This window comes from Molothrus aeneus, chromosome 2, assembly GCF_037042795.1.
Source record: "Molothrus aeneus isolate 106 chromosome 2, BPBGC_Maene_1.0, whole genome shotgun sequence".
Classification (NCBI taxonomy): Eukaryota; Metazoa; Chordata; class Aves; order Passeriformes; family Icteridae; genus Molothrus; species Molothrus aeneus.
The window spans coordinates 26,007,648-26,035,241 of NC_089647.1; the positions used below are offsets into that span (position 1 = coordinate 26,007,648).

General features: G+C 41.5%; 1 protein-coding gene across 4 annotated transcripts in view; it reads left to right on the forward strand.

Annotated features, from left to right (window-relative positions):
• STXBP5L (syntaxin binding protein 5L) overlaps positions 1-27,206 on the forward strand; it is a 185,161-nt gene extending 157,955 nt beyond the window's left edge. For all 4 annotated transcript variants that reach the window (XM_066572126.1, XM_066572128.1, XM_066572129.1 and 1 more), the window contains 7 exons: positions 5,031-5,201; positions 16,690-16,929; positions 17,818-18,178; positions 19,081-19,246; positions 20,924-21,035; positions 21,420-21,640; positions 22,650-27,206. In XM_066572126.1, coding sequence (XP_066428223.1) covers positions 5,031-5,201; positions 16,690-16,929; positions 17,818-18,178; positions 19,081-19,246; positions 20,924-21,035; positions 21,420-21,640; positions 22,650-22,691 — 1,313 coding nt within the window. In that variant the 3' untranslated portion in view covers positions 22,692-27,206. The remainder of the gene's footprint in view (positions 1-5,030; positions 5,202-16,689; positions 16,930-17,817; positions 18,179-19,080; positions 19,247-20,923; positions 21,036-21,419; positions 21,641-22,649) is intronic.
• The last annotated feature ends 388 nt before the right edge of the window (positions 27,207-27,594 follow it).

The following is a 27,594-nucleotide window of genomic DNA, read 5'->3' on the forward strand; positions in this document are numbered from 1 at the left end:
GGGAGAAGTAATTACTCTTCCCAGTAATTTGGTTCTCTGACAAATACATCTGTTCATCCTACTTTCAAAAAGCATAGCGGATTTGGAACCAAGTGTTAGATAGGATTTTGTTACCATAGGCAGAATACCATTACATCATACAGGCAGAATGTTACAATGACAGCATATTATAGTGTTAGAGTGGACCTTGATATTCTACCAGCATGTCATTAGGGCAACTCTGCCTTCCTCTTCAAACTGATGAAGACATGATGTTAAAGGTACATTTTTGTTGGCAATACATCTGCAGTAAGCTCTTCTGCCAGGGCTTTCACCTTCTCTCCTACCTGGCTGACAGAACTGCACCAAGGGAAATTTGTGTTTCTGACTTTTTAAAGGAAATTTCTTTTTAATAATTTCCTTTAAATTCTTATATGTTATGGTATCGGTCTGTGTTCTCACTAATGAATATTCACACTATTACACTAATTTTGATTATTTACAGATGAACCTGAGGCAGCTCTTGGGGCCATTTGTACAGTTTTAAGATTACATTTTTTTCCTAATTCAAATGAGTATCTCTTCGCTGTGTAAAAATAAAGGTTAGTCACCCTTATAATCATTACTCAAAATCTAATTTACTGGTAATACACAGAAAATCCCCCTGTGGAAACAGATGGATTTTTCTTCACTTTAACAGTAAAGATTGTATTCTTCAACAGTTGTTGAGAAGATTCTCTAAGACTTATTTCCCAGGTTCTTTCTGCTCCATATTAAAGCATTGTTCTGGTTCTCTTCTGGTTCTCATCTTCTCTTTTATTGATTAATTCCTTACAACTTAAAATGGTATTATAATGCTTCTAATTATGGATATTTATAGTTTTTGTCTCAGACTCTCTCAAATCATTAGTAAGAATGTTTTCAACTAGTTTTTCTGTTTGAATTTATTCCTTTGTTAGAACTGAAAGAATTGATTGCTCATATTCTTTCCTGATTTTTTCTGTCAAGTATAAAAAATTGGTAGGCACTAGCTGTAAATGAGTGCTTCTTTCTTACTGACATTTTTATTACATTTAACTTTAACAAGTATCCATCTTTTTACTGGTAAATTGTTGGTCTCTTTTGCTTTTTTGCAGGAGTCACCAAGTTGTTTAGAACTTCTATGTTTGTAATCAGGCAGGTTGTGTAGGATATACATGTTACTGTATGTAAACTAAAATCCACATATGTATATAGAATATTCTCCCTGCACAACATGCCTCAAAAAATTTGGTTTAATTTGAGGCTGCCCTGTGTGTTTGCTGCTGTCATATTGCTCATCACATCTCTCAGTACTTCCATCAGGTTCACAGAAATTGTTGTTACTTCTTCAGTTCCTCTTGATCTCATCATCCTGCCGGTATTTTGTGTGACACTCTTGCCTTACATCTAGCACAGTTCTCTTTCTTTTTTAAAGCAGTTTGTGGGGTGCACAGGGCACTGAATGGTGCTAGTGTTTGGTAGCAGGGACAGATAAAGCATTTTTAATTCATATGGGTAAGCAGTTTTAATTCCATGTGTCCAGACAAAGGCATACAACCATGAACTGCACTGTAGAAACAGCACATGGAGAGTGTTACAGAATTTTATGTCATGAACTGTTATATATTTTAATACATCATATATACACACCATGATTTGCTGCTTTGTTAAACCAATACAGTGAAATTAGTATAACTTGACTAAAGGGGTAATTGCCTATGATTACTTCCAATGGCTTGCATGAGCCCTAAATTTTTTAATTAATGCTCAGAATAGCTATAAAACTGAGCCCTGGCCATTTAGTTCACTATCCACAGGGAGTAGACAAGGCTGCTCCCCTGGCATAGTGGGATGGTTCTTACACAGTTTGGAGACTGCTTCAAGGATAAGCTCCACTAAACCCTGGTGCCCAAATATATTGCAGTAGTGTGGGACTGGCTGAAGGGATCCAGGAGCACTGGGGAGGATAATTCTAATTCCCTTCACCTCACAGGCAGCAGGACCCATGGATGTAGGAGATGATGGCAAATGCAGTGGTAGAAAAGGGATATTTTGTGCAGTGTTTTCTTCAGCAACAACTCTCTGCCTCCTTCAGAAGAAGAGAGAGTGAGGAGCTGCTGGACTATTGTGTAAATAGCACAAAGCAATCTGTGCATTGCTGCTTAAGTCCAACACTCATGTTCCTGATGTCAGCACTGCTCCATATCAATTAATATTTCTGAGCTGAGAAGAGCCCAAGTGACCATGTGACAAAAGCAGTAATCCAGCAAGGACAAAAGTGAAAATGTTGCTTTTCCTTACAAATCAAAGAAAGCTGGAAAAAAGCCATGTTTTTACAAGCCTCCTGTAGGTGTTCTTTGGGGTGGTAGGGATGCATCTGTCATGGCAAAGGAGAGTCAGGTGACTCAGGCCTCAGAGGGGTAGTAAATCATTGCAGTGATTCTGAAAGGCTGGGAGCTTGAACATTCTCATTCTCCCTTAGAAAGTACACTGTAGAAAGTAGTACACTTTTTTTTTCTTGTCACTTCTCTTGTGCACTTCATCTTTCTTCAGACAATGCAGCAAGGAACCTTTTCTTAAACAGTACATAACGTTTCTTTAGAATTGTTTTGTATCACAGGCCTTAGAGCATTAAAAAAAAAAAAGAGAATTTTTAAATACACACATAGAATTTTCTCATAGATTGAGTGGTCTTTATCTGCTGGATTCTTTTCAGTTTCTCGACCAAAACAAAATTGCAGTCATGTTTCCTATAATTATCTTACTCGTTGTACAATGCCTGTGTTTTTATTAAGGCTTGAAGACCTGCATTTCTTCTTGTATACATTTTTAAAAGTTGGATCTAATCAGAAGAACAGAACAGTGTTAAAATACAGACAAGGTTGTAGCTGATCACTAAAATCCCTCTTCTGGTCATTGTTATAGCACCCACTAATATTTCATCAATTTCAGTACTCAAAGGTATACCCCTACAGCTTCTAGGATGAGGCCTGATTTTTGTTTTTCTTCCCAGGAACTGGCTTTGCTTATTCAAAAAAGCATTGTCAAAACAGCTAAAGGGATTTAGGTGCCCAGATCCTAATGATGATTTCATGTGGGCTCCTGAAGGTAACTGAGACAAGCCAGCATACTTAGAGAAACATAGCAGCACTTCTCTTATGCTGAGGCATAGTGAGCAGGAGTTTGGATGTGTTGTGTCCATTCTGTACGATGCTCAGGGGAGAGGACTCACAAATGTTTTTCATGTTTCTATAGAATATGATTTTTTTTCATTCAGTTATGTTCCTCACCACTTCCTAGGATTCTCCCTGGAGATAATTAGATATCATGCTGAAACACCTTCCCACAAACTGAATTTTGAATAAAGGAAGCAGCTGGATGAGGATGTGTCTGTTGCACTCAGGTTGAACACTCAGCCTGTGTCCTTGAACAAAGCCCCCAGTCTCAAAGGAATTTCTGCTGAAATATACAAACAGTTCCAGCAAATTTTGGAAAATTTCCTAACTAAAAATTGAATGAGTCATCCATATCAGTTTTATATCTGCTGTTAGCTCAGTTAATAGCCATGTATTAAGGAAAAATGACAGGAATCATGGAAGTTGTATCTCCTACAGAGCTATTTTGTTACACAGTACAAATACTAAATTGCTTTCTAATCTATAATTCTGAACATTTTTTTCCACTTTTGTTCATTGAGAGTGAACTTTTTTCACATGGAAAGGACGTGACTTGCGCATTCAAAGGCTACATGTACCACACTGTACACTGTATTCAGTATAGGACCAGAATATTCAGTGAATGTAGAGATAGCTTTTCATAATGTACACTGGTGCTATCGTGGCATGGTAACCAAGAAATAAATTTATCTTGGTATGTGAACATTCATCTTTTCCTTGGATACAATACAAATCAAACAGAGTTGACTGAATATGATACTTAAATGCAGACTCTTGAAGACTAAGATATTTCTCAGATATAAATAACCCAACATTTAAAATTAAGGCAGAAACCCCAAGATTTCCTACCTAAACCCCTACCTACAGTGTTGAGGTTTTACAGTTTTGAACAAAATCCTCAGTGTGCTTGCATGAACCTGAACTTTTGTTTTGCTTATTACCTGCTGTTTACTTAAAATAACCTGCTGACCAAAAATAATTCACTTATACCTGAGTGTGTATCCTTTCATATGTTGAAGGGGAAATTGTGGTCAGTAATTCTCCTTATGTTTTCTTGCCCGGCATGAGAGGAAGAAAGATACGACATGAATATTTTACAGTCCAGTGCAATTCTGAACTCTGATCCAAACCCTGATCAATGGATGTTGTGGTTTAAAGACCTGTTGACCAAGAACAGATGAATGCAGTAAGAGTTTGAAGCAGGCATGTTTTGTTTCCCACCCCATGAGACAGCAACATGCACTGTGCTGATTGACCATGGCCTCATTTCTATAGAGCTGTTGCAGACAAATCAATTGTTCAGCAGTCAATTTCCTTAGAAGTAAAATAAATCTATGTGATATATAAAGAATAAAATACTTACCAATATTATGGTTATTTTTGTAATTATCTCAACTAGTGGCCTGTTTCCTGAAGCTTTAAGTCAGGCAGGGAAGATGTCTAGCTCTGAATTCTACCCTGGAGTAAATTATACTTGCAGTTCTTATGAGAGCAAAGAGGAAAGAAAATACTCAAATTGACTTGGAATCTCTTAGGAGACAAAACAGCAGGGTGCCAGTGTTACCTGCAGTACCTTGGTAACTGCCTGTGTGCATAGGTCAGCAAAATGCTGTGGGATCTGCATCTCTAAGAACATGTACCAGTTCTGTGGCCCTTGGGTTTTTTTCAAATTATACCTTAAGGATATGGTGAGTTATTTTCTCCATACGTGTGATGAGTTGCTAAAACAAATCAGCAGTTATTCACAGAAGATTTGATTTAACCCATTCTCAAGTATCAGAACGCACATCTCTCCTCCATTCTGAATCTTGGGAGCTGCCACTTTACCTAGCATTTGTTGCATTCACTTTCCAGATCACGTGAATGGTCACTGTACCAGCCCAACCTCCCAGAGCTGCAGTTCAGGCAAACGCCTTTCCAGTGCAGATGTGTCGAGAGCAAACCGCCGAGGGCCCGGCAGGCCCCCCTTCAGGAAAGCCCAGTCTGCAGCCTGCATGGAGATTTCCCTCCCAGTCACCACAGAAGGTGGGTGGCAATGACTCTTTTGCCAGCTATTTGTGAATTTCTCACCAGGTGTGAAGGGGAAAAGTTCAGCAGGATTCTTGTCTGGGTTATTGCCTTGAGCTAACTAACACTTTAAACTGTGATAGGCTATCAGCAACACCATGGTCCTAATCCTCTTCTTGTGAGGAGCATTTGTATCCTCAGCCACCCACCTGCAGGGGTATCTGCATCACAGTTACAGCTGGAACCAGTGCTCCCTGATTTCCACACCTGTTAATGAAGACAGAGCAAGGGGAATTATATCCCTCAGATTCTCTACCTTTGTATTTTTAAATGCAAATTGTTTCAAATACCTTTGTTATTAGTGGCACATGGCTAGAAGATTTGATTTTTTAATTTTTATGGTAACATAAAGTAGCAAATTTTTTCCTCAACATTAATGACTGGTTATCAACATAACATAAGCCTTTCATATAGCTCTCTTTATTTGCTACACAAACATGGTAAGTTACACTGTCATATAACAGCTCCTGATGGAAAATACACCACTGCCACAGTAGTTTCTACTGCTGAGTGTTTTTGTTCATCCTATGTAGTACCAAACTCTTCTGGAATTCTTGTATGCTGATATTGCTGCAATATCAGCACTACTTGTACCTGCCAAGGCCACAGTATTATCTAATCCTTTTATGCTTCTTTTTTTCTTAGATGCTCCCAGAGTAAATAGGGTCACTGGCAGGCAGAACAAACAGCCCCCTAAGGTCCCACTGGCTCTTGTGTACAAAACATTTAGCAGTACAGTGATACTTTCAATGGCATCATAGTGCTTTCTGCATACCTGTGTCATGAAAGATTCACTTTATGTCATTCATCACTATTTATAATACCTATCAAGTTTAATATAAGCGTGTATCTCTTTTAGAGATAGTAATCTAACTTGCTTTCAGGCTTGAGAAGTAAATTGCATTAATTGACATTAAAAATTCCTATTTGAAGGTATCACTTAAGTAGTATTAAAACTTTCAGTAAAGTCAGTGAAACGACTGTTGCAAGAGCGAGCCAGGCAATCTCCAGAGTCATTTATATCAGCATGTCATGATGGGGCATGGTTGCAGTTTGTCCTTGGCTGTGTGGATTTGTGTACAAGTCACCTTTTAGTAGGTTTGTTGACTAAAATAGTTTTCTGATTATCTGTAGTCTCTCAGTAAAGCGAAGCCCTCTCTCCAGCTTGTCTAAATTATTTTTCAGTAGGCAGTATTACTTTTTTGAGTTCTAGCTCAACTGCCTGGAATGACTGACATTCCACTGTTCTTCATGGATCTTGAATTTCTAGACACACAGTTTAGTCAAGTGGTTTGATGTGTTTCTAAAGGTTTTTCTACTAAATAATATGGTGGAAGGTGGTATGATGCTTGAAAGATTCTTAGTCTGGGTGAGGGAAAAGGAAGAAGAGAAGTTAAAAGGTTTGAGACAGAATATGCTGAGAATAAGAATTCTCTCTCTAATGTAAAAGTGGTTTTGATCAAAACCTTCTGGTTGAGCTGTTCCAAAATAAAATGAAAAAAATCCCCTCTTTGCTAAGAATTTATTGGCTACTTAGGAGCATGTGGTGCAACAAAAAATAGATGTATTCCCAAGAAATTACTTCCTTTATTTTTATATTCTCATGAGGTGGGTCAAGATACATGTTTTATATCCTTTCTAGAAAGGTAGCATTTCAGGTTAGAATTTGGTGGGATTTTATTATTCTACCAGAGTAGAATTTTGATTAGTTTGCTATCTCAAAAGGACTTCTTAGACATGAAAAAAAAAAGCCTTTGTGTGTGGATAAATGGTTCTTACCTTTTTTAAGCCTGTCTCCAAGGAACTGATAATACTTGGAGATTTTTTTTAATAATGCTTCCAGTTCCTGTTCTTTACAACCTCTTCTATATGATTTGATTAAAAAGATAATACATTTTGGTAAGTAATCATAAGACATATATTAGAATAATAGATGAATCTTCTCCCCTTGCATTGGATTTCAAACTCTACTTACTTAAATCTGACCTCCTGGTACAATAGGAACTGTACTCCCAGCATTTTCATCAAGTCTATTTTCAACAAACTTTCACACAATAAATTCTTCTGACTTTGTTCCAGTGAGCTGATTGTCAAGATTTTGCTGACTCTCACCTCTTTACTTCTGCACAAGGACTCCTAATATAGACAAACATTTTTGAAGAATGTCTTTGCAATGATGAATCATAGGAAGGAAATGGGGGGTGGGGGAGTGAAGGGCAGGGTAGTTGTCTTTTTGTCTGCTGGTTGAAATATTGCAAACTGCTCAGATTCATACTGTGCTGATATTTCTCCCACTTTAATAGCAGAATAATTCAAAAGCCAAGTAGCACTGGCAGAGGGGTGGTGCATCATTACTGTTGCTGCCTAAACCTGTGTTTTTCCCAGGCTCTTCATCATCCTCTTTTATGCTTTTTGAAATGTTGCATGTTGTCTCAGTATCTTCTGCTTTCAGAAATGCACCACTCTCATGGCTGTAGTAAAAAAGTCTGTAGTTCCTCAGTATTCTATATCAAATCTTAGCAAAAAATTAGAACCTTGTAAATTCTCAATAGTATATTATTATTTATAAGGAAGAGATTTTTTTATGTGAAGCATTGGAACAGGTTGCCCACAGAGGTGATCTCTGGAAACATTCAAGTTCAGATTGTTCAGGGCTCAGAGCAACCTGACCTAGTGGAAGCTGTCCCTGTTTGTTGCAGGTGGGTTGGAACCAGATGACCTCTAAAGGTTCGTTCCAGACCAAACTTCTCTATGATCCCATGATCACTGATTCTAAACAATTTTGTTTTCAAATACTTTTGATTAAACAGTATATTTCTTGAGATAATATAAGAATTTATGGGCATTGTAAACAAACCCACAAATACAGGAAACACCATTGCTGACCTTCAAATCCCTTTTAAAAAGAAGTTTTTGAGATTTCAGGAATTAGTGGTTATACTTCTTTGATAAGGCTTTCTTGCACAGAGTATAAACTACATTTTTTTATTATCAATTTCACATTGTGCTCTTAAACAGTAATAAAAAATACACATGAATGCAAATTATTCTTAGCCAATTAAATCCTTACAGGGATTCTGACCCATGATAACATTGTGTAGAATGGGAATGTGTTTTGTCTCCAAGCTTAGTGGATTTCTTTGAGGGCTGTAGCCATTTGCACTGCTCATGTTTCAGTCTGTTCCAGCTCTGGGTTCTGACTAGCACCCATTTTTTTTCTGCAGGTCTTCGAAGAAACACTGAAATAGGGATTAAATTTTTGTTAAACTTCCTGGGGAAAATGTGTGGCTCGACTGGTTTGCCCTCTGTACTGTGGCACAGACCCAAAATAGTCCATCTCAGCCTAAGAGCTAACATCATAGTTTTTAACCCTGCAGAAATCCCAGCCTGATAAAGAATTGCAGTGCAGATTAAGAGATCCTAAACATCTGCTTCTTTTCTGCACAGGAAAACAAAGAAATCGGTTTTTAAAAAAATTTTAATTGCAATTTTAGATTAAAGAAAATCCTGAATTAAAGAAAACAGTGGCATTGAAGAATAAAAATAAAATTGCTGTGGGAGGGAGCTCATTGTGGTTGTACTTGTGTAGCTGGTGGGTGCATGGATGTGTGCACAGATCCATATGCTGGCACAGATTTCTCTTTTGTGTGTTATGAGAAGCCTTTCAGATTTGATACTTCTTGGTTATTGGTTTGAGGTTTTTTCAAACACTGCTTTTTAAAGCTATTTTGCATTCTCCAAATGTTTCTCTCTGGCTTGTGTTGGCTGAGTCTGCCATTTTTTTCCTCCTTGTCTGCATCCATACAGAAATGTGGGCATTCTGCACACATATGTCCACCTGTGGTTCCATTGTACATCATGGGAAGAAAGTAAAGACAGAGTGGAGCTTTTCCTTTGAAGTGTTGTGTTTGGAAATTCATTTACTTCCAGCCGCAATGATAGAAAACTGTCTTCCTTTTTTTACTATTATTTGTATTCCCCATTATGTAATTTTTAATTAGTCCAGCCTAATCACCTTGTTCTGTAAAGGCCAGTTACATATTGGTGTTACAAAATTGCCTCTGAACAAGAAATCCCAGCAAGGTTTTGCTGTGCTTTGTAATTTTATAGGAATGCTGAGAAGAAAGACTTGGAGTTTGCTTTCACTTTCCTTTAAAACAATTCAGTTTCAGCACTTAGCTTTTGGATTAACTCTTTTGATTATATGTAGTTAAAATTTGATACAGAGCACTTGAATTGAAATGTCACTATGAGCTGGCAAAACAAACCATTCAAGTAGTTATTATTTTTAATAACCTTATCAAAATTCTATGGCATCCATTTTAACTGATCCAGGGTACTTTTCTACCTGAAGTTTTTCTTTTGTGTCTGACTATGCATAGGATGACTACAGTTATTCAGGGATAAGTTGTTCTCTCATCTACATGATTCTGCCCAATTTGTTTTGGAAAATACACAGTATTGGTATATACTATATAATTGAAACTTTTTTTTAGTCATTGAAAGTATTTGTGAAAATTACCATTTAAAAAAAAGCCTTTTAGGTAGCCTGATGGAAACTTCCAGGTAAGTTCAGTGTGCTGTAGTTGGGATCTAGAAACAGGATATTGAGTAGTTATCTTAGGAAAAAGGCCACTGCCTGAGGAAGCAAATTCACCTGGTGTCGTGCTGAGCATTGCAGTGTTTGCTGTGTAATTTATATAAAATTTATATCATTTTTGTCCTGTCAGTTATGACTGTGCTGTTAAGCTGTCTCCAGCAGTGCTGGATCCATAACACATTGGATTTTTTTGCGCTGGATGGGTAAATGTGGCCATGAGGTTTCCTTCCCATGTGGCAAGGTGGGGATAGAAGAGGGAGGTTTCTATTTTTATCACTGGCTCTTCTTTTTATTGAGTCTCTTGTGTCTCTGAAGCCCACATGTGGATGTGAGGTAGGTAATGATGGATGGTTGGTATAGTTTTTAAGGCACTGCTTCCTAGGCCTCCAAGGAAACTGAAAAAGAACCTGATTGCTTGATCTAGAAAAATATTGGGGAAAAAAGCACAAAATTATTCAAATGCATGGCTGGGTACTGCAGGGAGGAAGGGAACAGTCAGCTGTCTGTGTCTCTTGAGAAAAGGACAGGACATAAATTACCAAGGCAGAGGCCTGACTTAAGGAAGACAGTTGGGGATTCATTTTGATCACAAGGGTAGTTAACTGCAGAAATTAATTCTCTGAGGAGGTTATTGCTTCTCTGGCAGGTTTTCAGAACAGCTCATGTTCTCCAGCACGTTCCCTTTGCCAATACAGAGTGGATCATTGCTGGTAAACTTCCTTGCCCAAGCAGCCAAGCCAGACTGACACTCACCTGATCCCCTGGCACAGCAGTCCTGGGGCCATGCTTCACCAGGCCCCTGAGTGCCATGACTTTTCACAGCTGGACTTTCACAGCATGTGGAAAAGCCCTTAGCTTGATTAATTAATTAATTAATTCTCAGGGAGGGGCTGATGGTGTTGATTCTTCCTATAAATCATTTGAATTCTGCTAGTATTTGAAGTTACTTTGCCATCAGTTTAATTAGTAAGACTTGTATAACAGGAAAAAAATTAGAGACACCATGGTAAACCACAGTCCCCACTAACATTTATGTTTGTCACCATATTTCTTGTCTGTGCAGAGGAGCAGATGGAAATGTTGCAGAGAAATATTCTAGATCTATATCTAGATCTAGAAAGTGTGTTTCTTACTTTCCTTAGACTATGTTTTCTGTTAGGTTCTGCTAGGATGGACTTGATTTCTTATGAGAATCTGCAAATTTTTCTTGTTTTTAAAACAACCAACTCAATGAAAATATTGTTGCTCTTACAGTCACTACAGTCAGTTTTAATTTAAATAATGATTTGATTCCAGGTGAAGCTAATTTCACACTGTACTCCAGGCATGTTGAATTTGAGGATGGATTATGCCCTGAGTACTCAAATTTAGGTTTTTTTCCTTGCTAGCCATCACTTCAGATCAACACAAAGTGTTTTGCTATATCCATGGTCACTTCCCTTGGCCTGCCTCTGCCACTTCCAGTGCCCCTGGAGGTTCAGGATTTTTGGATCTCTGGACTTTCACCCCAGTGACAGCCTGGGGATGAGACTGGGGTCCCCAGCACCATGGGTGGCCCAGGTGAGAAAGGCGTGGAGGCAGGGATGTTGCCATGCCATGGCTTCGTCACCTTCCATGGTGCCTTTGGTCTCCACCTTACCCTTGGATACTTCCATGTATAAAAGGTATACAAGTTATTCTTTCCTGAACCATCAGTGTTATGAAAGATGCTTCAGCAGAATGGATAGTTCAGATTGGGGTTTCAGTTCTAGAGAATTGTGATGTCTTTAATTAAAGAACATATGTCCAAGCTCATAAACTGAGTCCAAATTGAGCTTTTAGTGAGGTTAATGTAAAGACAGTTTGCTTGTATAAGTCAAGGGAAGTGATTCATACAATTAAATATGGATGTTTGATAGATTCTTACTGCAAAGATCTTTTGCATTTTTGTAGAAATTATTTCTACTTCTTCAACGTGAAGAATAATTCTGGCTTGACAGTTCCCTTCCGTTTTTAAAAGTTGCTGAACTAAAACATAAGCCTTAAGTTTACTATATTCCGGAAATACCAAAGATCCAGGTCTACTGTCTTGAATCTATTTTCTGTTTCAAGCCTTTATTTGCCATCCATTCTGTCAGTGTTGTGTCAGTGGGAATTCCATGAAACCTTGCAGGTTACACTGCCTTAATTGTAGCAACTTCAGGGCAATACATTTCAGAAGTTTCTCCAGGGAGGGTCAAGCATCCACAGCTGTGAGCTCCATGAGAGCACAGCCACAGCCATTCCAGTGGTTGGAATGCTCTGCAAGCTGTATATCCACAGCATAGTTTTAGGGTAATTTATATAAATTGATCTTGTAGGAACTCATTGGCAGTAAAATTCCAGTACATTATTTGTGCTTAGGACAACTTCTGCTGCTTTCTAGTGAGTTGTGTTATGTGGAATGCAGCACAGAGTGGTACTGTGAAAATGTTGGTTTTATAGCCAAGCAAATGTACCTTAATGTGTGTTCTGTCCTGCCCCTTTCTCCTCGGTGTTGCTGAAGCATTGCCATCAGCACCATGTTTGGTCTCTGTATCTCTGTGATGTTACTGTGCACAAATTCATGCTGTAAGTATAATTCCTTTACTGTATATTTCCCCTTGACATTCAGAGCTTTGAATGCTTTCCTGACTACCTAATTTTGAAAGTGACAGATTTCTCTTAAAATGTAAGATGATGGTCTTAAATGGGCAAATGTTTTAAATAGTTCCATTGGCCTCTGTTAGGTTTGGTGTTTGGGATTAAAACTTCTAGAGTTCTCCAAGTGAGGAGAACATAAACCATTCCACTTTCTTTTTTTCCATAATATATTGATTTCCATGTCAAAAAGGTCAACTTTTGTATATATTTCATAAACAGATCAATTACTCATTACTTTAAAACCAGGAAAGGGCCTATAAATAGCATCCAAGACACCGAGAATCAATTGCAAAACTCTTCAGTAATGAATGTAAATATTTGCTATGAAAATGTTGGTCTTTGTTACTGGTAGGTTGAGGTTTTTTCATTCCTCTTAACAAGTGATGCTTCTATTTTCCTGATTCCTAACTTCATAAAGAAAATCACTACTCAGGGCTGCTTTTGTATAAATGTCATGATGATGTTTGGCTCAGTCATTCCTGTCCTTTTGCAATGCATGTGCCTTTGTGGCAGTGGGTGGCATTCCCAGTGCTCCAGCACTTCCATGGAATCAGGACATCCTCACACAGTGCGTGGCACTGCACTGCTCACACATGGTTGAACAAAGGACTCCAAAGCACCATCTTCCTTTTAACCTGCCTGGGCACTGAAGTGTCCTGTGTGTTTTTCCATGAGGTGGGAAGCAACTTAAAGAGGTTTTGGTTGCTTTTGAGTCATAAAGGTTCTGTTTGTATGCTGCTGGCTCATCACCCAAATTTAACAACCAGTCCAGTGTCACAAAGGAAGTTGGTTCCTGAGTTTCCATCTGCAGCTCATTAACCCAAACTGTGAATAGGATGGGGCTGAATGAAAACATTTTGAAGTAAGCAAGGCTACTCTTAGGACAGCAGTGGTGTTTATTCTGTGTGGCCTTGATCCACGGAATGCACTGACTGCAGGGAGTAATGCTTTAGCTCAGAGCTGTTCATCATCCAACAGCAGCATCTCCCAAATTGCAGTCACTACTCTAGCACTCAGGGGCCACTGGGTCCCTCTCTGATGGTGCTCTCTGGAGCCTGGAGACCTATACAGGAGAAAAGAAAAGCCAAGAAATCTGGGTGTGCAAGAGGAAGAGGAGCAAGGATGTGATGATCTGATGGGCTGTGTGGGACCTAATGGATCCTGGGAGCTGGATATGTGCCTTTCAGAGAAAAGGGAATACTGGGCTTCCTCAAAGCAGGAAGTAATCTAGTGATAGGAGCACATTTATGAGACAGTGCTATGTAGCAGGATGTTCTCCAGAAGAGGAGAAAACAGAAACTTCTGAGGAGCTTTTCACAGGTGAATGTCCTGTCCCCTCACTGCAGCACAGAATCCAAATCAACTTTGACCTCTGTCACAAGGAAGTGGTCCTAGCTCAGACTCCTGCAGAAAAATGTAGCTAGCATTCTGGCTGCACCCATCATGCAGAGCAAGAAGAGGGAAATAGAACATAAAACCTGGAATATGGTGGTTGGGTTAAGGATTGCTACAGACTGGCAAGTCAACTTTGAGAAGATGGGATGTCATTTTAAGACATAGAAAACATACTAGCAAATAATTTGGCAAATTTTTAAAACTTCCCAAGGAAAGTGCTTTTGTGTTTCTCCAGGATACAACTGAATGCTTTCTAGATGATGAATTTGGGGTAGAATCTTTTTGAGAAAAGAGTCCCAGGGAACAAGACTTAATTTAATCCTGAAATTTAGAAAGAGCGGAGATTTCTACCTTGCTTTAGAGCCAGCCAATAAAGTCACATAGCAGTTGCAGACTTTGCTGTTCAGATATGTTTAATGACATCAAATTTTGGCATATGTCTTGCTGATCTTTAGAATTTCAGTTTGAGTAGTGTATTTAATAGAAAATGGCACAGTATGTTCCCAAAAGTGTCCTAAAGATTATATCTGTTAGTGTCAGTTTTGCAGAGATGTATTAGTTAACTGTACTGCACAGGAGTGAGGAACATTTCTTGTTAATTTAGGGAGGGAGAAAGCTTGATGACACATGCAAATGGCACATCATATATTTAAAGTAATGTGTATGTCGCCTACACTAACTGCATTTGTCCTTTCAACATCTTTCTTAGCTTGAGCACCACCGGGTTTGAATTTTATGTGACTGTGATATTAATACACCTGTTAAAGAGAAGATTAATTACATAATAGCATTTTTATTAAAGATTAGGTACCCTTTGGAAGAAAATATATATATACATATAGAGAGAGAGAGAGAGAGCCCTGATGATTTCTGCCTTGTGATGATTTCTGCCTTGAAATTACTGTCTTCCTTTCTTTACCTGGCAGCTGTCAGTGCTCAGGAAGGAGCTGGGCCAACTCGTTCCCTGCAGGAGCAGCACAAAGTTCTTGGGGTTATGGGAGACACTAATTCTCAAGGTATTAGCAGCTGTGTCTGTAGATGTGCCAACAATCCCAGTTTATGCTCCCTACATGGAGCAGTGCTGAGACACAGCTAGAGAGCTACAACAGTGCCTACATGAACATGGAAATGGGGTGAGGGCAGTGCTTGGAAGTTCAAGTAGGCATAGGATTCTCTTCCATGAGAGTGGAACTGAAGTGCCAAGAACAACTGTCCTGTAAAACTCCCCTTTGACATGCTACAAATGCCCTCAAAGGACAGGAGGTGGCCCAAGTGTGAAAGAGTGCAGGAAAATCTGCCCCAACCCTGTGTGCCAGCACTTAAGGCAGAAGCACATGCAGAAATACTTGGTGTGGTTCCAGCAGTGCTTCACCCTGGTTCTCTCCAGTCTTCCCCAGGGAGCTGCAGTGTAGGGATGACTTTGCACTGAGGCAGCTGGGCAGGGGAACACAATGCTGCAGTTTGTTGTCTGAGGAAGAGATTCACTGGCAAAGCTGCTGCTCTGGTGGAGCACAGGAGCCATGTATACAGTGTGGGGATTAGCTCAGTTTTAAGCTGGACTATGTGACAAAGTAATTTTCTAAATTTATTCTTCAACCATGGCAGAAACTATTCCTCTTTTTAGACACTTCTATTGGCTCTGAGGAGGTGACTCTTCTGAACTATAAAAAGGACAGTTTTGTACCAGATACAGATCTGCTTCATAATGATAGGTTCCAGGAGCAAGACCTTTATCTCAGATCCAGTACCTTCAGCTATTTCTCCACTTCCAGTCATTATTGTTGCAAAAGAGCATGTGGGATTTCCAGGGATCTGATCCCATGTTTAACTACAGGTTGGTAAACAGAAGCACTGGCAGCACTGGACTGTGCAGCAGCCAGCCCTACTCCCATCTTCCCTCTGACTCCTTGACTCTTCAGGAACTTTTTAGCTCTCTGTGCATCATAGCCTCTGATGTTCTTGCTAATGCCAGGAGCCACCTCACACAGCTTTGTGCTTCCTGCCTGGCACTAGACAAAGCAAAGCAGAGCTCCTCAGCCTGTTCATGGTTACCTCTCTCTGAAAAGCTCAGAGGGAGTCTCTGTACCTGGGCTCTTGCAGTGGGGAGAGCACGGCTCTGTCTCCAGCTGTCTCTCGATGCTGCCTGCTAAGGCTCAGGCTGTGCCAGCTCACTCTGCAGTTGTTGCCAAGGGCACAGAGCAGGTTTCTCACTTCACTCCCTGGGAAGCCAGAATGAATGTGTACCCTGAGATGTTTTGGAGACTAGGCTCAGTTCAGCAATGGGTATCTTTTCCCCAGGGAGCAGTTATTAATGCCTTCACAATAAATGATGGTTGTGAGCGCAGTGCTTGAATGTCCTGGTGATGGCAACAAGATCAGAGCAGGGGGCACATGCTCTGAAGCTGGTAATGGCATCTCCCTTCATGTCCTGCAGCAATGGGATACATGGATTAATTCTAAATGCATTGGTAACATATGGGTCCAAAATTATTTTGTGCTATTTAGAACAAGTCCTTTGAGATAAGGCTGTTGTAATTTCTAATTAGTCCATGCTAATCTCCATAATAGGCAGCTATTTCTAATGCAGATCTAGCTGATGATGTCTGACAGCATTTTCCACACTTATTTATACATTGGCAGCAAGCTGGTATCACGCTAGGGTCACAATGTTTGCTCAAGTTAAGAAAACTTTATTTTCTGTACTCTGCAGGGAGTTTGTATTATGCTGCAGGCTTGTGCCTGTTCCAGGAGCACTGATTTATGCCTGTTTACTTGTATCTGTTTGTGCAGAAAATAGGGAAAACTCCTTCAGCCGTTCCCGAAGCTCCAGCGTGTCCAGCATCGACAGGGACTCCAAGGAGGCAATCACAGCTTTGTTCTTCATGGAGTCCTTTGCCCGAAAGAACGACTCCGCTGTTTCCTCCTGCCTCTGGGTTGGGACAGGCCTCGGAATGGTCATAATCCTGTCCCTCAATCTGCCTGCTAGCGACGACTTACGGCAGTCAGAGCCAGTCATGGTGTCTCCAAGTGGTGAGAGTGCAGCTCTTTTCCTGCTTTTTATCTGTCTTGGTACTATGGGGCAATAAGTGCATGATTTTGTATGGCCTTTTGGGCAGACATGTCTCAAAAAATCAAGCAGTGGTCACTCACTGAGTGGAGGGCACACAGGTAAAGATGCTCATGAGGGACCAACAGCTTCATGGACTGAGACACTTTGGTTGTGTTAGTTCTAAGGATTGCCTTGTGTTACAGGCAAAGTTACATGTTCTTTTGTAAGGACCAGAGCTCCTTCATATTGTGAAATTACAGTCGTGTTTACAATTCTCTCTGGGATTCTGCAAGCAGTTTGGCTGTCTCAGTATCAGAAAGCTGTAGAGAAGCAGAAGGGAGTTCAGGAAAGGAAACAAAAATTTTGGCAGGTTGCTGTACCAGGAGAGATCCTTGGCTGAGTGAGTGACAGATGGTGTAGCAGAGAGAACAGAGGGCTGAGAGGTCAGGTCTGAGGAGAGGCAGCATGTGCTTAAAAAATGGACAAAAAATGAGAATGCGCAGAAGCAGAGGTTTCCCACCCCCAGTTTGTTTAGAAAAACAATGCTGGAAGGTCACCAGACTTGGAGCAATTTTACTGCTGGGGAATACATATTCTGCTAGTATAATGTAGAGATAAACAACAGGCCATCTTTAACAGCATGTATTCCATCCATCATTATAGATATCAGCTGCCTGAGACCTTTCCAGTACTGGCAGGCTGTTTGTTCACCTTCTCATGTGCTCAGAAAGAACTGAGCAAGCACGCCTTGTCACCTTGGCTGGATTAATGTGTGTGCTGTGTTTACCAAAGCTGGTGTCACCTGTGCTGTGCTGACAGGCAGCCTGGCTGTGGTGCCAGTGCCAGTGAGAGGAAATTCTGTTCTGCAGGCACCGTGCTGACCCTGAAGGGAGCCGTGCTGACCTTCGCGTGCTTGGACTGCATGGGGACCCTGACACATCAGCCCTATGAAGTATGGAGGGATCCACACAGTGCTGATGACGGTGACAAAGCAAGGAAAAGGAAACTTGTCATGCATTCCCCTTCCTCCTCCCAGGATATGGGTGATCATCAATTTGCAGTCATTTGTTCAGAAAAACAAGCCAAAGTCTTCTCATTGCCTTCCCAAACATGTCTTTATGTCCACAACATCACCGAAACGTCCTTTTTATTGCGAGCAGATGTGGTCACCCTCTGTAACAGCGTCTGTCTGGCGTGCTTTTGTGCTAATGGGCACATCATGACACTGAGGTACTTATCTAACTAATCTTGGGGCAAAACTAAGCAAAGAGGTGGCACAGTGCTGTCATATTCCACTTGTGTTTGCTCCAGAGTGCCTGATGCTCTGCATTAACTCCCTGGTGGGTGTGTTTAATTCCCTGCCTTGATGCAGCCGTACCTGATCCTTGGGCTGTCTCCACGTGGGGAGTTAAAGCAGGCAGGTGCACAGTAAAGCAAGCTCCTGGTGTTTTCTAGTAGTCCCCTACCTGTGACAGTTGATGGCTGGTGATTTTTAACTGTGATAAAAGAAAGCCCTGATAATTTTGTCCAGTTATGGTGGGTCAGGTATAGAGAAGTAGAAAACTCAGCCGTAGAATGGGTTCTGTTTATCCTTTGCGAAGTATCAGGTCCCACTCTTGGCACTTCTGTAGCTTTTCTGTTCAGAGCACTTGGTTCCCCTTCCTTGTCCCTTCCCCCCAGGAGCTGATTGTGCAGTAGCCCTGTAGTTGTACCTTCACCTTGCTGCTCCCTGTTTCCCTGGCCAGGCCATTTAAATTTGGAAAAAGTACTGCTCAGAAACCACTGGAAGCTGGAGGACAGCAAAGGTGATGCTGGAGCCTTTGTCCACAGGGTAGAAGCAGGGCCCTGCCAGGCCCTTTCCTACAGATGTCCCTGCAGGCCTTGCCCTGCAAACGACCCAGCCATGTGGCACAAGCCGTGCCATGCATATCCCATGTCCAGACAGAAGCTGAAACCCCTCCATGCAAGCAAACAAAATCCGATGGGAATGCAGCATTTTTATGGCAGGATTTTTCAGCTTAGAGATGTACTTTAACTGTTGCAGTTGTGAAGAGCATAAAGCGAAGTGTTGGTTGAAAATGCAGGCACAGAGCAGGTGTTCCATGCTAACCTGGGAATGTGCTTCTCCTCAGCTTGCCCAGCCTCCGCCCGCTGCTGGACATGAACTATTTGCCTGTCACAGACATGAGGATAGCACGGACCTTTTGTTTCACTAATGAAGGGCAGGCTTTGTACCTGAGCTCTCCCACAGAGATCCAGCGCCTGACCTACAGCCAGGAGATGTGTGACAACCTGCAGGTAGGGCTCACACCTCACCCTGTGCCCGTGCAACAGAGAGAGGTCAGCAGCTCTGTTGTTCCTTGGGCTTTTTCATGCATTCTGACCTGCACCTGTGCAAAAAGTCTTAACAATGTTAGAGATGGGCTGGTTTGGTTTGGTTTGGTCATTTTACAATGAAAATGCAAATAAAAATGTCATTTACTAAGGAGAAGGAATTGTGAGAGGTTACAGGGAGAAACATGAGTAATAAAAGGGAAAAAAAAAGAAAAAAAAAGAGAGGGAATAAGTTCTGGGTTATATAATTAGCAGTGAACCAGAATGGAAGTATAAAAGAAATGGTCCTGCCAGCACTCATTATGCCCTAGGGAATAACATGTGCTGAGCTGCTCAACTCACATCACAGCACTGTCTGTCTCAAGTCTGAAAAGGCACTTTGAGGAGCGAGCATTGCACACCAGCTTTTGTGCACCAGAGAGGAGATTCTTTTGCAAGGAGCCAATTTTAAAATAATCTAAAGGTTTGACCGATGCATCTTAGACCATGGACCTACAGTAAGAGGCTGTTACAAGCTAAATTGGTTTTTTTACCAGCCTTAACAGCACCATGCAACTACCAAGCAAAGGGAAACACGGCCCTTGCTTCTCTGTACTCCTGGACTATGGCTGCTTTTATCTTGGCTTTTAGGCAAAAAAAGCTTTGCATGGTCATTATGTGTGTACAGAAAGCAGATGACCCAGTGTCACCTGCTACTTGGGAAAACAAAGCTGGGCTGCATGAGAGCTCCACTTAGGCTCCAAGGGCTGCAGTAATTTTTCTCCCCAGAGCAGGTGACTGTGCAGAGGAGCAGTGGCTGTGAGTCACAGCGCTGTCCTCGCCCCCAGGATCTGCCTGCTGTGTGCAACACAGCAGCTGGATCTGCCTGCTGAGGCTTGGCTGAGCAAACACAGAGCTGAGCAACAGGGCAGGAACTGTTCTCAGTACACACAGCCCCCTGGTTTCAAACACTAATGGCACTGCACACTTTTCCCATCAGTTTTCCAGAGAGCCTGCTTTTCCTAATACTACTGCAAATCAATCTGAGCCTGACAATTGTTGGGAGTGACTGTTCCAAGATGTGGCACCAGAGCAGTGCCTTCAGCAGATGTGCTTATTTAACAATGCTGATGGCACACTAATGGGGTGGGGGAGAGTTGTAGGAAGGTAATGAATTTTGTTTAAAAAGGAAAAAATCAACTAAACTACAAACCACCAAACTCTGAATTGCTGGCAAGCGTTGAACTCAGGTGTGCTATAAAAGGAAAGCAGAGTGACTGCCCCAATCACAAAAGCAAAATACGTAATACACAACAAATTGTTTATTCAATTATAGTGTCACTTCTGCTGTTTCTAAGCAAAATGTGACCTTACCACTGGTATTTTCATTCTGTATTAGCTGCAGGTTTTTTTCTCTGGTAACAAACATGGGGCTGAGCACTGACAAACCAAGTCCCTTTGAAAGCATGAGTGAGTCTAGTTAGCCCAAGCATTTGTCAGAGTACACAAATATTACCGGCACCATCCTGGTCACACAACAGACTCTTTTAAAATTAGTTGATTAGGTCCAGTGCATGTGGCTTGTTAATGAAAAGCAAGAAAACACCTAGAATCACTTTCACCTCACTAACCTTTTACATGGACTTTTTCTGGCTTTACTAGGACATGCTTGGGGATTTGTTTACTCCTGTGGAAACACCAGAAGCCCAAAACAGAGGCTTCCTCAAAGGACTTTTTGGAGGAAGCGGACAAGCTTTTGACAGAGAGGAGCTTTGTGAGTAATTTATTGCTTGGGGTTTTTTGGGCAGCAATTCATTCTTGAGATCTCCTGCCCTTGTCATCTAGGAATGGAGCAGTACACAAGATTTAGATGACTGATGAAAAGAGAAAGTTGACCTGGTGGAGGAAGGGGAGGGTCCATGTCTGCCATTCCATAACTCCTTCACCTTGGCAGCTTCTTTTGCTTCTTTTGATCAGCTGAGTGGGGGGCACACGACTGCCCTGCAGTGGTGGTGGCAGAGCAAAACCTTCCAGATGTGCCACCTGCCCCTGGAATGGTGCCACTGCTGCAGGGAGGCAGCTTGAGACTGGGCAGCACTGACAGAGCCAGGCCAGGAGCTCATCCCCGTCTCTCTGCCTGTCCTTTTCTCCTGTGCAGTCGGCGAGGCCACAGCAGGAAAAGCCTCCCGCAGCCTGGCCCAGCACATCCCTGGGTCGGGCGGGATCGAAGGCGTGCGAGGAGCGGCGGGCGGGGTCATTGGGGACCTGACCCGAGCGCGCATTGCCCTGGACGAGAGGGGACAGAAGCTGGGCGAGCTGGATGAAAGGACTGCCAGCATGATGGCCAGCGCAGAGGCCTTTTCCAAACATGCACACGAGGTAGGAGCCCTGGCACCCCCACCCTGCAATGGGAACTGCCAACCCGGTGTGCTTCCCTTTGGGAAAGCCAAGTGCCCTTCTCTCCCTTCACCCAGTCGTGGTGTTGGAGGTGTGCTCATGTCAGCATGGCATTGTTCCTGCTCCCAAATTATCAGAATGCCAAAAATAAACACAGCCCTTCCTTTCATGTTTCCAGAAATGAGCATCCATTGTTAGCCTCTGAATTTAGAACATGGCACTTCTCATCTTGCCTTTCTCACTAATTCGTTATGGTTTGTTTTTTTAAGCCACTTAATGCAGCACATCCATGCACTAGGGCAGAAAAGAGGTAGGTGGATGAGTGCAGAGGAACCTTTACAGATCTTACTGGGAAAAGGAGAACATTACTAGTACAGCCCTGTGGTACTGTTATGTAGAATAGGCCTTGCCAGGAATAGGAATAGCTTCTGTGCTTGGAGCTGGAAATGGAAAGCTTTTCCATCCCACGCTGTTAAGACTGGGAAAACTAAAATGATTTTTCTTGAAGATAAAACATCAAAGCATACTTCCCAAAATGCACGTTTTTCATTTCATGTGCATCACATCTCCGGACAAGACCTTTACATTTTTATTGGCTTTTGTTAGTGTGAGGCAGAAAGAATGTGCCCTGAATTGCAACAAGTTTATATAGTCAGGGCATATCTACTATGCTCCATAGAGAAGTATCTTTTTATTCCTATAGAAAGCAAGTTCCTTTAATTTTTGAAGAAGAAAAGTAGTTAAAGTTCCTCAGGGAAAATCTTCTAAAACCAGCAATAGCAGGTAACACTTTTTAAATGTAATAACTATGAAATTAATGATGAGATCTCAGTGGACCCAAGACCTGCTGACATTGTTAGTGAAGTATTGCATTGTTCTGCATTTATTAATTCTAAAGTTTGACAGTTGATGGGCCTGGGTCAAGTGTGGTCTCTCATATGCAGGGTGGTGTTTGATTGCCATTTGTTTGGTTTTTTTCCCATCTCTGTAGGTGATGCTCAAATACAAGGACAAAAAGTGGTACCAGTTTTAGACTTTCAAAGAAGCTGCTTGTGGCTTTATTAAGAACACTGTTCAGGGAAGCAGCCTTTATTCCCAGTCACTGGCCAGAGACAGTTTTTTCTCCTAGAAGATGTTTTCCTGTTACTGTTATTGGATTCATCACAGTGGACGTCAAGGAGAAATTTTACAGACCGTGGGATGGAAGCTGGAATCATGAGGGTCTTTCCAACAGCTGACTTATGGGGGGGCCAATTTTTTTCCCAAAAGGAACTCAACCATCACTGTGGCATGTAGTTTTTCAGAAGCTGTAGGTATGAACTGTGGGGAGTGCGTCTGGTTCAAAATATTCTGTACAAACTCGAATGTTAATGCACTTATAAAACTTTGCATGACTAATTGCCAACTTAAAAAAAAAAAAGACAAAAAGGAAGCATGTTGTGACCGAAGAAAAATGGGATTTATTTCTACTCTGAGAAAAAAAAAAAAAAAAGAAAAAAAAGAGGAAAAACACCTTAAATGACAAAAATCTTTATTTTTTAAAAGTTACATTATGAAAAGCCAGGACATTTCAAGCATGTTTGCTACTGTTCTCCACATAAAAATTAGTTGAGCTGCATTATTTTCTTATCTGCTATTTATTTCCCTTGAAAAGCCTTGCTCAAGGCAGTGCTCTTTAACTCCTACCAGAAAAATAAATAAATTTAAAATCCTATCCCCAAAATCTAACGATTTTGCAGGTAGCTGGACAGGCACTAGCTAACAAGATCATTAAGAAATGTGCATAGATGGTTTATTTGCAATTCAGAGCACATGAAACATCATCCTAATCTATACTTTTTAAAATGTGCTCTAGATTCATCTGTTGTCCTTGAAGGGGGGCCGTGCCACTTTTCATCCCCATGGAGTCTGTATCACTTGGTTGCCTTATTTCCCAGAAACAGGAATAGAAAACCAGCTTTGGAAAGCATTTCTTCAAGTTAGGAAAGGCAAGATGGGAACCCACAGTCCCATCAAGCACTGCTCAGAGGCTGCTTAGCAGCTTGCGGAGCAGCTTCAGTGCTCAGCTGAAATTATGAGAGGAGGCCTGCACAGAAACCCCCCCAAAAACCTGTGACAGAAAGAGAGATTAGAGCAGGAACACTACAGAGTGGGCCAGGGGGGAGCATGGAAAACCATTGCCAACATATATATGGAACACAGATATAAAGTGACACCATGGGTGAGTGGCAATTTATACTCTGCTCACACTGCTAAAAGTAGTTTGCTTCTGCTTCAGAGTGGCTTGTTTGGTTTTTGCAGTGAATGCTGCAGGAAACTCTGCAACCTGCAGCCATGGAGGAGAACAGTAAGCTGGATTTATTGCCTATCCTGCTGGAGTGCTCCACCCTATCCTACAAGACTCACTGCCACGCAGGTCAACTCTTAGGTTAGAAATTTTTCCAAGACTGGCTTGGAAACAAGGCAGTGAAGGCTTGTTTTCATGTGTCTGTCTGGACATAATTTCAAATTAGAAAAAAGAAAGTGAGGAAAAGCTGGAAAAACAGCCTTTAAATTTTTTTTTTTTTGAAGAAATGTAACATCTTCTGTCTCTTCAAGGAATCCTGATGGACACTGATGGAGACAGGCACCATCCCACTCCCACTTAGACCTTAATTTCACTGGTGTTTGTATCATCACAGTGTTCAGATGATCCCTCTCAAAGACATCTTTTCCTTCTTCTTCCTTTACCTACAATAAAATACAGCCCAGGAAGCTGGACCATCCACAAGTCTGGCCTCACAACTGGCCCACTGCACAAGTTAAAGGGTTGGAAGAGATTTGAGGTGTTAAGTTTTAAATTCCCATTGTAGCAGAAAAGAATTTCATGATTTACAGGATTTTTACATTTTGCTGTAGCTGAAACCAAAATGATGGCCCTGACAAGTCTAACTCACCTGGGAATGAGACTCCACAAGTTTCCCTGGCACAGGAGAAACTGCTCCATGTTGTCAGAACTGTAGAAACTTGCAGGGAAATAGGACAAAACCTGAGCAATGCCTGGGCTTCTGGTGAGAGCTCAGGAATTGGGAGTTGTCCATGACCCAAGAGGATTTCTCTGTGTGTAAGGATGAGCCAAACTTGCCAATCTGATGCCAGTAGGAACTGGGTTGGGGAATTCCTTCCAGAGGCTGGGTCACAGAAGTAACCACTTGTGCCTGTGAGGAAGCACTGCTCCAAGCAGGCATTGAGAATGAGAAATAAAGGAGAACATTGTGGCAATTTGATCTTCAGTCCAAACCTGCATTCACTGGGCCCATGCTCTGGCCTGGAATCCAAACTCACTGTCTCTGGGCAACAAAATCATTTGGGGCAGCATTCAAAATGTCCAGCAGCCAGCTTGTTTTCCATTCTGCCCTGCTGTGTGGCAGTCAGAAGCAGCTCCAGAGGCTGATTGGAATCATGGGATCCTTGAAGAAAATTTAAGAGCAACTTCTGACTGCTGATCACTGCAGCTCACCCAGAGAGAAAAGTGTCCTCAACAAGTCTTTACACAAGGTCCAACTGTCTCTGGCTGCCAACAGTCTTTAACACCAGGGTGAAAAAAAACCTGCCAGTAGATTTCCATTTGCATTTTTATGCAACAGAGAAATGAGAATTTAGCAGCCCTCAAACTTAGAATTTTTAATGCTAAACTTTTAAGCAACTTTTCTTTAGTACTCTCCATCAGGTCACAGCTTTCCACTCTTACATACTTTACATATTTCCAGACAGTTACCAATTACAATTTCTGTTAAGTTCACCACTTGTGACTATAATTATCAATTTTCTTGTAGTCTGTAGAGATCTAAAAAGTTGTATATGTTTGTATATAGAACATTCTATATATATTATATATATATGTAATGTATATGTTGTATAAGTTTGTTAGTGCACACTGTTAAATGCTTTCTATCAAGATTTACCATGTATGTGGAAAAAAACCATCACTTAAAAAGTTCAATGAGGGAGGAAAAACTCTTGCCTGGGTGATTTATTGTGAAAAGAGGGGGAGTGTGGGATTTCTGCCAGGCTCGCCCTGCACGCTGCTCAAGGCTGTCAGTGACAGGCACAAAGGAGCTGCAGCATTCCCAGCGAGGAGCACAGCATCTGACTGCAGGACTGGGACTGGCTGGAGGAAAATCAAGGACATTGGCTGTCACTGGATGTTGAAATCTTTCTGTGCTTTCACCTTTCCCACTCAGACAGCAGCACCTCAAGCAAAATCCCAAGCTTAGATGTCTCTTCAGCCTCGCAATCCTCAGCTACACCGGGCCAGATTGGCTGGAAGTGTTAGTTCAGTTTAAAATGCTGTTTGTTCATTTAGATACTTTGTTCTCTCATGTTCTTCTCTCCAGGAGCTCTGTCACAATCAGATCCAAAACCAGTTACACAGAACTTCCAACAGCACACACACCTTTGGGTTTGACCAGATGTTTGTAATCTTATGTCTAGTGCTGTAGATAGACAGAAAAAAATGCATTAAATTAGATTATTTATAAGTCTGCAGAGTTGGCAAGTCTTCAATGAAGTACAAGCTACTTTATTTATTAATAAAAAAATTAAATCTATTCCTAGAGCTTTAACTTCAGTTGCAAACCTTGAATTAAAAGACATGACAATTGAAATTTTGAGAATCAGGTTTTGTTTTCTGTAATTACCTGGGGGGAGGGGGTTTAAGTTTTTTTTACAGTTCTACAGTTCAACTCTCTACATCAATTAGTCATTCCCCACAGCACCAGGATTGTTACAAAAATGTGTAACAAAAATACTCTATTTACTACATGTATTGTATAAAATTATCACATAAATACTTCTCTAAAACAGTCTCTACTGCTTTTCCAGAATCCCTTTCACACCACAGTGTGTGCATAATGCAGGTGGGCATAGAAAGCTGCTTTTTTTTTCAATAGAAACCACTTCAGAGCTGCATCCAGCCTCAGCCCTCCTTCATATACAAACTGTGTGTGCTGCAGCCCCAGTTTTTGGTTAATTATGCCCCTCAAAGAGCCCCATGCACCTTTTCCCATGGCCCAAAGGTGAATCCAAGCACAGCATATTTCAGTCTTGGATGTTTCTCTGCCTTGGCAGGCTCTGGTAGGAGCACACACTCTCTCTCATGCAGGAACTGCTGTGGACATTCGTAGTCAACTCTTCCTCTTAGGTGTATAGGCAATAGTCACGTAAATGAGTGTTTCCATTCATGTGTTTTGTTTTGTGATTAAATCAACAAATCAAACATTGTACTTTTTTAAATAGCAGCAAATATTCAGATTCAGTGTCAAGGAAATGTGGGCTGAGTATGTGTGTGGTTTGTTGACGAGTCATTACCTGTCTCAGAACGAAGGCTGATCTGGGGTGAGCCACACACTCCTGTGCTAACCATGTCCTGTTTCCACAGGTATCCTAAATCAGTACCACAAAGCCAAGGCATCTTACAGCGAGGCTGTCTCAAGCCCTCATTAACAACCAAAAAATAAATTTAAAAAAAAAACAGAGGGAAAGAAAATAAAGGAAAGAATTGATACTAGTTGGTGTAATCTCTTTTTTTTTCCAACTTCTACATTCTTTATAGTATTTCAAAGGTGCAAGGTTTGTGTAAAGCCTTTGGTTGGAGTTTTCACTTCTCATTCAGGAATACAAAAATTGCAGTCGTGGTTGTTGCTTGGGTGGGGATGGCCACCTCCCTTCCTCCAGCAGCTCCTGCCAGGACAGAACCCACGCCCAGCTGATGTTCCCATGCTCCATGGCAGAGAGCTCACATGGAGCTCCTGACTGCCATGCAGGGAATGTCACCAGCCTTGGACCAGGGCCCTTCCTGTCCCTCCCTCTTCAGGGTGAGCTCTGGGAAGGGCAGGGTGAGCTCAGTGTAAGGGCTCCTCCCAGCAGCACCTCTGAATTCCTGTGCCAGGAGAAGC